Below are 12,219 nucleotides of genomic sequence, written 5' to 3' on the forward strand. Positions count from 1 at the left end.
TCAAGTAATTAAGTCCTTGAATGTTTTACTTCTCTTCCTTTATTCTTATCATCACTGTAACATCACTTTTTGTCCTTTTCTTTTAGTTCTACATCCTTTTGAAGTTTTATTGCATTCATCCTTTTATTTAGTCCCTAACTATTTTTGTGGTCATCAGGATGTCTTTTCCTTTTTTTTACCATCAATGTTTTGTAGATCTTTGGCAGTGATTTTTTTTTTGTTTTCATACTCCTCACTTTTTTCGTCTGCTCTTAGTTTGGCCAACTGTGAACACTTTCTGTTTTTACCTGCTGAGCTCCTACCTTTGCTCTGCTCTTCCTTGCAGCAGCTGTGTTGACAGCAGCAGTGTGAAAAATAAGAAGCCAAACTGGGGATGAATTTGTAAAATGTTTCACACTTGACTTTTATCCACTTTTACCAATGTCACTCGTCTGCCTCTGCCAGACTAATTTGCATATTTTAACAAGCCTGGGGCCCCCTGTGTTTATTTCAGGTTTTCATGGTGCATTTTGAATTAGTGCAGAACAAAAACATTATGAAAATAATAACCCATCAGGGAAATGACACGTTGTGTAGCTGTGGGTTGTAAGGAAGTAGCTTTAGCTCCAGCATCCAATGCTCAACATCACACACTGACAGTTCATAAGAAGCCAGGTCTATGAGTGTGGATTTTTGTTATTTACCATGTTGTTTGATACTGATACCACGGAAAGTTTAAACTCATTCCATATGAGAGATGGCCATGTTGTTTTGTTTATTTTTTCCTTTGATTAAAAATACATCAACAGTGCTTCTGAGGGCCGTGCATTATTAATCTGGAGCTCTCCCTCACAAAATATTCCCTCTTTCTTAGATACGTATATATATTATTGAAAAGTATGTCTGAGGTTAATATGAATAATGTCCTGTGTGGCCCCTTGTACCTGCTGGCATCGGCCCAATCAGCAACTGTTAGAGGCCTCTCTGAATCAGGGCTGGAGTGATTTTTCAAAACAAAAAGGAGACTGAAAGAAAAATCCACCACAGCAACGGTTTGAGGAGTTTTCTGATTCCCAGTCTACGGTATCCTCCTACACATACCTGTGCTTTTACAAATTCAAAGGCTTAGCCTGTACAACTCTGGCTAATTGGGATTCAGAGCCCTTATAATTCTAAGACAGAATATTAAAATTCATCAGTCTGTCTTTTGTTGAAATAAAAATGAATTTTCATAATTTATTACAGCTGCTGAGGATTTGTTCTGAAAAACTATTTAACAGTACAAAAGGATTTTCAGTGTGTTTAAACTTGTTTCTTTGTCTTCTAGCTCTGCTCCTGCTGTACGACGTCACAAACAAGACATCCTTCGACAACATAAGGGTAGGTTGTTTTTTGTTTGTTGTTTATTGAGACTGACAGTATTGTTTTGGATCAATCCTGTCACTGCTATCATTTTTCAACTCAGGTGAAAAGGAGAAGCAATGCATCAGGGTCTTTCTATCTCTGTCAGAATTCTAATTTGCAGAACCATCTGTTCACTGTAAATTATCTCACTTATTCCCCTGCTATCAACGGAATTCAAAAACAAGGTGACACAATTTATTGACTGCAAAATGATCCTATTATTAAAATTGTTTTCCCGTAGAGCTAAATACAAACCCTCTCCACTTTTCACCTTCTTAGAAACAGCTTCTCATGTGTCTCTTTTTCAGATTAGTGGACAAGATGTTGTCCCTCTTTTCTCAAACAATCTGTGTTTACACATAATCAGTAACCCTTTCATAGTCGGAAAACTAGCAATGACCCAGTTGCCCAAGGGCCATGTGAACACCAATAATCCTTTTGAAAAATCAGGATATGCTCATATTCTGTATTTTAAAAACCCTAAAATCCCCCCTAGGGTGCTCCTTTTCTAACCTGAATATTTGGTCATGTATACGCCTATCGGGATATCCCCGACACTAACTTGTGTTCTGTGCATGCTCTGTTCGCAAGGAATCTTGCAAGAAGTCCGCTGTGCTGCTGCTGCTGTTGTTGCTGTGGATACAGCAAGGTGAAGCAGAGATGACGCGCATTGGGTCATGACGTTTTCCGTGTGTTAAGATGTTGGATCACTGTTTTTATCAGGATACCATGTAAACAAGAAGAACTATGTTTGCTCACACATGTTCACATGTTTTTCCAAACATTCCAGAAAACAGAATATTGACCTAAACCTGAGTATTGACTGCATGTAAACGTAGCCATTGTAGGGATGCATCGATCTGATCCTGGTATTGGATATCAGCGCCGATCCAGCTCGATATAAAGCTGGATCAGGTATCGGTGGGATAGGATCAATCCAAACTTGACACTAAGGCTAAACTATGATTTTTTTTATGATAGTTTAAATAAATATCAACTTCAGTAATTCCATATGTACTCATTTGTGTCTTTGACTCAAAACATTACCAGTTTTATCTCACAGTAGAGCATGCAGGTTATTATTTAACACTGGTATCGGATCAGGATTAATGTCGGTCGATGCCCAAAGCCCAGGTATTGGTATCGGTATTGGGACCAGAAAATCTGGATCGGTGCATCCTGAAGCCATTGATGCCCGGGGTCCAGTTGCCCCTGGGGTTGGTAGCTCTCACTATTAGGGTCCAAGCCAGGTCACCTTGAAACCCCAAGGATTATTCTTTCATTGCTTCTTCTGCTTCTTTAACCCCAAACTGCGTGTCTTCACCGTGCTTGAAGTTTTAATGTAACACACCAAAATATTTGCTCACGGAAAAAACTTTATGAATCTAGTGTTTTTGTGCCAATATTTGCTCTATGGCGCTTACTAGATGAGAAAAATATAGCCCTACCAGCTACTTTAAGCTACAGGCCTGAAATATATCTATCATGCTTAGATCTACAAAAAAAGTCTCTTGTTGGCATGGTTAAATCGACACAGAAAGTTCATAAATTTGAGTTAAGTGTTGAGTATTGACAATGTATAGGATATGGTCGTTTGATTTCTTAGTTTTTTATTTTTAAAAAGTTTCTTTTCTTCTAAGTTCTTTCATAAGCCATCAGTCAATGATCTACTCAGTTCCTTCAAATCAAAGAATCACACAAGGTGTAAGATTTCTTTGTCTTCTGCTCATGTCTTAGGTGTTATCTCATAGCGTTGATGCTCAGTTGTGGGTTTCCCAGGTCAGAAAGAGTCCAGGCATGGCCTGGTACCACACTACAACCATCAGATTAATTATGTGGACCAAAAAAAACTGAATAGCTCTGAAGTCTCTGTGAGCAAAGGAACGACTGCATAATGTTGCTTTTGACTAAATGTCATTGTTCGCTTTCAGTGTAGCTTCAGGCAACATCATTAACTAGATTGTGACAGAGAGGGATATTATGTTCTCTGCTAGATGTCAGATGGGGGAAAAGCAGGAGAGGAAAACAGCAAACCACACGGGAGGAGGATAGAGGGTAGTGTGAGTTTAGTTCGGGAAAGCAGGGTCAGCGTTATGTTCTTTCCAAAGTCCGGAGGGACTTCTCTAACTGTCCATTTATCTGACAGAGCTCCAGTTTCTGTCACTCTTCACTGGGCTCTGATGCTTTAAATCAGAGGAGAAATATTTCTGATTGAATTTCTCTCCTTCTTGGCCTCTCTTCTTTGTAGAGTCAGATATCAGTAGTTGGCTCCAGCAGTGTGAGCCCTAATAAGTCTGTCTGTGTTCAGTTCTGGCCTGGAGAGTGTTTTAGAAAGTTACTCCGGACAGTTGTAGATCGTCGGTTTGGTTTCTTTGAAGTTTCGTCTCTTAAGCTCATAAGATTACAGGCTCAAGTTTTTAAAAGGGAAAGAAATTGACTTTTTGGGGGCAATTTAGCTGAGTTAATTCATGTTCTTATTCTCTCCAGAGGAGTTTGTCTTGTGCAAACACAGTTGCCAGCATTTTGGTGAAGAGTTAATTTTCATATTTATTTTTCATCTAAAGCAGCTGAATCTTAATCTACAGCGTACACAATAGCCTCAATGTTTGTTTGTTGAATTCTCAATTCTGATTGGTCAACAGCCCAACGCACTGGTGGGTTGTCTCAAAAGTAAAGCATCACTTTGACGATCGGTGGACAATCTGATTTTCATTTTAACTGTGGTGTCTGTATACACAAGTATCACACTTGAGGTCACCAGAGACATTTTATATTTAAAAAATTTCTATAAAACTCGAAAGTCCCTGTCGTTATATATACCCAAGTCCTACTGCAGCCAATGCTTGATCCCCAAAAACCAAGACTTGGGTCTAAGCTCTGGACTCAAACAGATAATTTTATAAGATCTGATAACCTCATTAAGACAGAAGATTTTACAGTATCCCCTCTGAGACCAGAAACAGCAGCCTCCTGCGCTGAACATTAACATGAAAGACATTCAGACACACGCTGTAATTCGTAGGCATATTGAAAATAATCCTTTGCTGCAGCCAGCCTTGCAGGATACTGCAGTTTTCCAATTAAATTACAGTGTAGTCTCTAGAAAATCAGACTGTTTCTTTATTGATTTAGCTACTTAGAAGAAAATGAAAATTCAATACCAGGGAGCAGTCTGGTACAAGGAATCTTATTGATTTTACTTCTGTCATTGTCTTTGTACTCATAAAATGGGAGGGGTTGTAGCTTCGTTGTGTATTTGATCTTTTTTTAAGTTATTTTGTTGGGATTGTTAAGCCTTTATTTAGCGGACAGGACAGTGAATCAGGGAACAGAGTGAGAGTTGGGAGTGACATGAAGGGAAGGTCACAGGTTGGATTCAAATCCAGGCTGCCCACTAAGGGTTTACAGGTCCCATACTGTGCTCCTTTTCTGCAGTTTAATATGGATCATTGATGTCTTCATGAAATGGTAGTAACATGTTTTGGTCCAGAAAGCCAATAAATCAAGCACAGCAGCATTGTTTCCAGGCTCTCATAGCCCCTCTGTTCAGAACGCTCTGATTTAGTGGGCGTGGCCTTCATATGTAAATGAGCCACCGCTGATACCGCCCCGCTCTTCAGCATCACTGAGAGCAGCGCCACGAGCTCTGAGTGCACAATGTTTAGAAAACAGCAAAGCTCGTTTACCGTAACATTACAGGCTAAAACAACAGGCTAATCGCAGCTAAAGTTAGCATCCTGAAGCTAACACAGAGACAGGGGGGACACTGAGGAAAAGCTCTAACATCTGCTCCACAGCACACAGCATTAAAATACTCACATTTCCAGGGTCCCAGGTTTGTTGGTGGATGGTTGTTAACAGATCTGGATTCAGGACCAGTCTATTTGCTAGCCCTCTGTTGTACTGTCCAAAGTTGGAAAAGCAGTCGGCCGTGAAGTGACTAGCACACACATGCACAGTTTTACTGAGTGTAGCTGGAACATTTCCTTGATAAATGAACTCTAGCCGCTTAGTCTTGTCTTCTTCAGAGATGGGAAGCTTGTGCATGGAACTATGTGGCTGTTTACAGCCCAAAATAGAGCAGTGATGGCTGTTCAACTTCAGCATTCTCCATTGGGGAGTGGGCAGGGAGGAGGTTCGGGGGTATCTGCTCCGGTGGACCAATCAGGTCAGGCTTGCTCCTGATTGGTCAAAAAAGGGAATCAGTGATGTCGGCAAATCCCCAAAATCCAAACAGCTCGTTGTAGGTCAGGATTTTACATTCACAAGCACTACTAAGTACATGATTTGTCATTAAATATCACATTTTGTGGGCTGGGAGGAAAGCCAAAGACCCACAAATTTCACTAAAAGACATAATAAAGTGATTTTTGCATTATATGGGACCTTTAATACTGTCTGGTCCTACATGTAAATTTTTTCTTGTTGGTTTGAAACAAAGAAAATAACTGAATGAATTTCAGAAAGTTTAGTAGTCCAGATCAACCACTTTTTGGCACATCTTCCAAAGTCCTCCATGGACCATAGTACATGCCGAGCTTTGCTGCTTCTCCTCACCTGCACCTGTGACCACGTCACCCCCGTCCTCCAACACCGTCCCCTACCACATTCAGATTCAAATTCTCCTCTTCACTAACAGTGCCCTCCACCACCAGCCTCACTTGACCTCACCCACCATGACATCCCTTCCCACAACCTGCGTTCCTCTCAACTTACAAATCTCTGTAAAAAAAAAAAACTCATATTTTAAATTTGCTTTTAATTTGTGACTGTGCTGTTGTTTTTGTTTTATTTAAATTATGTGTAATTTGTCTTATTTTTAGTATTTCTTCCAAATGTTGTGTAGTGTGTTTGAGTCCTGAAAAGCGCTCTATGAATAAATTTATTCTGATTATTACATTCAAGGAAAACAGTCAGCATCACAAAATGACAGCTTTTCAGCCACATCTATCTCCCCTTTGCCCTGCTGCATAGTGTCACTGCTGTCAAATGGACTGAAGTTGTGCCAGCTGGTGCGACTATGTCAACACACCTGCTGTTTCCCTCCGTGTGGTAAATATACCCCAGAACAGGAGGGCTGGCTATTTTCAACTGCTTTAATTGACACTGGCCGTCAGGACGAATGTCTCTCAGAGCAGCAAAGAGGCTGTTAAGGAGAGGAGAGAGTGTTGGTCACTGCCAGAAAATGTGAGGTGCCCATTTTTCCCAGGGGATGATTTAGGCAGAAAAAAAAATTGCTGCTCGAGCTCCAGATGTGAATTGCAGCATAACAAGGGTGCGTGTGTTTGTGTGTGCTCCGTGTCTTCACTCTTGAAGGCACACACTGCTTTAAGCTCTGGTTTTCCCAACAGACTCTACCTTAGCAAGCTGTTTGTAGCTGATGCAGTCCTCCTGCCTTTCTATTTAATATGTTCCTCTTAGCGTACCCATTAGCACAGATATGCTAAGTTTTCATAATTTCTGTTACTGCAGCCAAATATAACGTTTTATAATTTTCTATCCCTCAAAAAATGGTCTTTATACCATGGCACGCCATGTCATTTGAGCAGTTATTGACTCTTCACCTCCCCTGAGCATTTGGAGCTGCTTTATTTTCCTCCCAGCAGGATAACATTAAAACTGACAGCCTGATTGTGCAAGGGAGAACCCATTAAAGTCTGATTCACTAATCTGAATCACAAAAACTGTAGCTGTGGATTGGGCTCATAAAAAAGCAATGAATATCAGCCACAGCTCAAATAAAATCTATGTACCTTCCCAAAGTGTAACACCAATGTCAATAGCCGGGTAAAATATGTGGGCTGAATATCTGGACTCCTCAATATCTGTGATTTTATACTTCCATACTTGATCTGTTGTAGGCATCAGATTATACTAAGCATATTTACATCATTTACAAGTCCACAGTGTCAGGCCTGTTCCACGTAACTTTTTATTTAACTTTTGAAGATGGTAGCCAGTAGGGCTGTCACTTTTTATAAAAGTTTCAAATGTTCATTTGAACATCAGGTGAAAAGTTCATAGCGCTCTAAGAATTCACTACCATGTTGACGCACTGCTTACCTATGACTAAACAAAGCTACACGAGTGGGGGGGAAAGGCAGTTGCTGCCCTGGGTGCTGTGGGGGGCCCGTTTGGGGACTTGTATCAATGGGATGACTTTAGCAATTTTGATGACATTGGTTGCAACAGGTACCCGCAACTCTCAAAGCTGGCTTTTAAAAACCTGTGTGTGCCAGAAACGTCTGGGAACTCTGGGCGCATGTTCTCATTGGCAGGTGATATTGCAAACAAAAAAAGAGCCGCCCTTGATCCCAATCAAGTTGATAGACTTGTGTTTCTGGCAAATAATCTCAGAAATAAAGACGAGTCGCTCGGCTTGACTTTTGGTTTTACCTTGTTGTCATTTTTGAGCTGTCGGCACTCCCTCCATTAGGCAGGTTGAGAAATGAAAGAAACAAAAACAATGAGTATTGCTGTGGTGTTGAAGGGGAGAGATTTTTTGACAGCGGTGGGGGAGTCTGAATATATTTAAATGAATTACAGTTCATTTGAAATTGGTTTGTACTTGATTTTTGGAAGAAGTGACAGCTCTAGTAGCCAGCTACCTAGCAGCAATGTTAGCAAAAGCACAGGTAACTTGAGCACAACCTTGTTGGGATGCATCCTTGGAGAGATTTCATGTCCAGCTTTTCTCCAAACAGAGTAAATTAGTGTTTCACTCCAATTTAAGCGACAGTCTGGAGTAAAGGTGAGCTGACTTTGTTAGAACTGTAATGTGTTAACAGCTTTCCCCTATTACACATTTCCATTGGTCTTCATCAAATATCAGTCTGACCAAAATTTTGCGAATCTGTAACAATAATTGTCTTTTGGCTCACATTGATCACCTGAATTCACCAAAATGAAACAACATAATAACCAGTTAGTCTCTTTCATATCGCACATTAGCAAGCTCAATTGGAGTGCTCCTTAGTCATGTGTCAGGGTACAAAAGCTTAAATGACTAAAAGATGGAGGAGCAGCATTGCAGCTGATGTGGTTGAGGACCTTTAGCACAACTAGGGTCAAAATTGGGAGATATAAGCCCCGTTTCTACCAAGTGGTTCAGTTTGGTTTGTCTTGGTAAAACACGTATTTTGTAGTGATTTTTTTGTGGCAGATCCCCAAATAACCAAACCATACCAGTCCACTTTTTGGGGACCCTTCAGTTGGAGTGTCAGAAGTAGGAGCTACAATACAACTAATAATAAGCGGGGTACATTGTGTCACGCTGCTATGGTGTCACACTATTACGTAACTGACGCAGCTATCGGCCTCTGGCTTACACACCCCTACCATGAGGGGGCGCAGTGGGCTGTGAAACCCTGTTCCCCAAAATTTGACCTTATGGAGCTAAAACATACATTACATAGACACTTTCAATGGCATTGGCACTTGATCACATCAGTGTTTGATCAATGCTCTCTAAGTCATGAGTGGTTAATGGTTGTGTTTGCTGTTTTAGTGTAAGGAATGTGTTGTGGAAGAGAGCTTGGTGTTTTGCCGTAGTGGTGAATTTTGCAACTGATTTGCAGTGTTTTGACAGTTTGAGAGATTGAGCCACAGTCTCCGGAAATGTGTTTTGAAAAATTTTCCTGTAAAGATGTTACTACTGTTTCTAGTGTGAGTTACGATGCTGCACTGAAGTTTGAAGCAGTTTTAAACTTTCAAAACCTTAATAAATTTAATTTCTGTCATGTTTCAATTACATGTCATCATGTGTTATGTATTGATTTACATTTTTATGCCTGAGTTCGCCATTGGCATATTGATGGCTCTTGTCTTTGTTGTTACTGTAAATCTTTACTTTCTTTCCTGGGTCTCACTATTTCGAGTTTCAGAGAGAAAAAAATGGGGCAGACTTATTAGACACATTTTGAAACACACAGGCATCACCCTGTTGAGCTTTCCCTCCTTTCTTTCTCGTCTCTACATCCCTCCATTGCTCCCACAATCAGTCTCTGTGTATTACAGTGAACAGAAACTCAAGCAGGGTGCTACAGATGCCCGCTGGCACACCGCTGCATAACGAGCACTAACTCATGTTAATGAACGCTAATGGTGATGAATGCCGCTGAAGGAGAAGGAGAAAAGAGACGAGCAAATCATTCCCTCTTCTCCCGCCTGCAGACCTGCTCCTCCTCTTTTCTCCTGCTCTCTGTTTAAGAGACATTACGGCATGCAAAGCATTAACGTCACAGCAGCTGTCAATCAAGCGGAAGAAAAAGACTCAACACTTAAGGCCAGAGACACTTAGTGAAAACATTTCTTCTTGTATTGTGACATTTCTGCATTCTAAAAATATCAGCTGCTTTATTTGGAGATAATAACCCTGTTTGAAGAGAAAGGTGACATTTCAGGGAAACTTAAAATGAGATCATTTCCCAGGCTTATGCATTTGTTTTTATAGCTTTCAGAGAAAGTTTGAGCTACTTAAATTTGATGTTGTCTGGTATGGTTGGAAGACTAAATCAATCTTTTGTTTGTCTTACACAAAGTGGCAAGTAATCGTTGCTGTAAGCCATTGAAGCTGAAACACACAATCCATTTAGTGATGTGATGAATGTCTCTCTGTCAGACGGCGTTCTTCAGGGAAACTAAAAGAGTCCATTTGGGGCTCTACTTTAAATCATTTGTCTGAGTAACTTGGTTTAAAAAAAAAAAAAAGGAGGCCGTCCCCATTTTGCGAAAGCATTTAAAGCTCCGAACATATGCCTCTGACAGAAATCCAAAGGGTTTTCAAACCAGAACCATTCAGTGTTACCAACCTGTCACTGAAGCTGCAGCTCCTGAAACATAACGTTTTAAGTGGAAAATAGACGACTCTGGGTTGCCTGTCAGCTATAAGCTGCAGTGTTGGTAAGAGACAGCCCTTAACGGAAAGCATCCTCAGTGGAGCTAATTTTTTTTTTCCGAATACAAACAAGACCCGTACTTATGTAATGAGGTCATTAAAACCAGGAAAATGTCATTTTGGTGAAGTGCAACAATCTGGAAACACACGGCAGAATATTTTCATTCTACAATGTTGTCACAACCATTACTTGTTGTTTACTAGATACAAAATGCTCCATATTTGTCTCCAGCTTGCTGCTACCTTTCTCACTTGTGTCACTCTAAAAAAACATCTGGAGGAACAGCTCCCGACGACTATGATTGCTTGCATAAGTTTGAAATGGATATAAGAGGTTGAGTCTCCCAGACGTATAGATGAACTGAAGAAACACACGCCATTTCATAAAACATTCCTTTTCAGAATCGATAAGAAACGGTTTAATCCATGAACATCATTAGCCTTTATGCTTAACATTTCCCTTACTGATTCTTTACGCTTCGCCAAACATTCGTCCTAGCTATCTTAGCTTAGCAGTCAGATAACCTTTTCCTGAGAAAACTCTGATTCAGGGTTTTTCACTTGAAGTTTTATTGAGAACTGAACCCACAGAGAAATGTACATAACTCTTTCACAGTGTACGAAAAACCAAATTGAAAAAATAGAATGAGCTTGATGCCAGCGTATATTGGAAATTACTTTGATATGCTAGTGGTTAGCATACAAAGAACTAGCATACAACTAGCATCAAAGAAGCATATCACAATTACATTTTGTAAACAACTCTGAGATGTCAAAACACAAACAGGAAAATGTTTTTCAAACAGGAAGATGGAAGAAATGTCATGTGCAGGCTCATGCCTTACTTTAGCATAGCTATGACAATAACCACTTTGAGACAGTAGATGGCCTATTTCAGTCAATAACATAACAAAACTAGAAAAGCACTCAGAGAGCACAGACATCCGCAAAGCATACTGTGATTGTGACGCAACACTTTAGTCCCACTTTAATATTAAACTCCTTTCAGCAGACAGTCTGCTACAATTTGGTGTTTAGTTGCAGGTTTGTACAATAGTTTGTTACCTGACAGTGTTGAAAATAATGATGACCCAGTACATATTTCATATTCCAGATCTTAGTATCCAGAATATTGCCAGGATCTGGATCGTACTTTTACATCCGTCAGAAATTATGGTGACCTTGTCTTGTATTGTTTTGCAAAGCAACCTGACCTTTTATAATGGAGCTATATACACATATGCTGAAAACAGCCCTATCTCACAATGATGAAGAATCCTCTAAAAAATCCTGGATCCAGACAATGATCCAGATCACCTCCAAAATGTAATCACTTCTTCCTTATCCCATTTCGAAAGTTTCTTTAAAAAACTACATCAAGATCTATTCGTTTCTTTTTTAGTTATGTTGTTCACGGACAAACAAACAAACTCTTCCAAAAACATAACCTGCTTGACGGAGTTAACAATAAATCAACATCACGTGACAGAGGGTTTTTTCTCTTTAGTATTTATCTACGTCCACAGATATCCAGATTCAGTGACCAATTTCTTTTATATTTACTTTTAAATTCAATAAAATGTTGTTGGCACCAAAAACCTGGAAAGTTACTTTTTGTACAGAGAAAATTCACAAGAGGAATTGATAAAGAATCAGATCAAAAAGCAGAATCAATAAGGGCATGGTATCAGTAAAATCTTACAGATGCCCATCCTTATGGCAGACTAGTTTGTTTTTTTAATTTACCAACCTTGACCCTGCATTTGTGCCATAGACTGTATAAACATGGACGTAGTCTCGCCGACGTCACCCGTCTTTTTCTGAAACAGAAAATGAAGCACATCGGCTATAGCGGTCATATTGGTAGTGGCAAGGGCTTCGCCTGCAGCCATAGGGCGCTTGTCGGTCACGTGACCCTCAGCTGTGCCTCTTATTGGGGG

General features: G+C 40.1%; 1 protein-coding gene across 1 annotated transcript in view; it reads left to right on the forward strand.

The window, feature by feature from the left end:
- rab26 (RAB26, member RAS oncogene family) overlaps window positions 1–12,219 on the forward strand; it is a 115,470-nt gene that overhangs the window by 65,138 nt on the left and 38,113 nt on the right. The window contains exon 5 of the mRNA XM_074697152.1: window positions 1,307–1,359. Within this exon, the coding sequence (XP_074553253.1) occupies window positions 1,307–1,359 (53 nt within the window). The remainder of the gene's footprint in view (window positions 1–1,306; window positions 1,360–12,219) is intronic.

This window comes from Halichoeres trimaculatus, unplaced genomic scaffold (assembly GCF_033239565.1).
Source record: "Halichoeres trimaculatus isolate MK-OKI-2021-1 unplaced genomic scaffold, fHalTri1.1 fHalTri1_scaffold_20, whole genome shotgun sequence".
Taxonomy (NCBI): domain Eukaryota; kingdom Metazoa; phylum Chordata; class Actinopteri; order Labriformes; family Labridae; genus Halichoeres; species Halichoeres trimaculatus.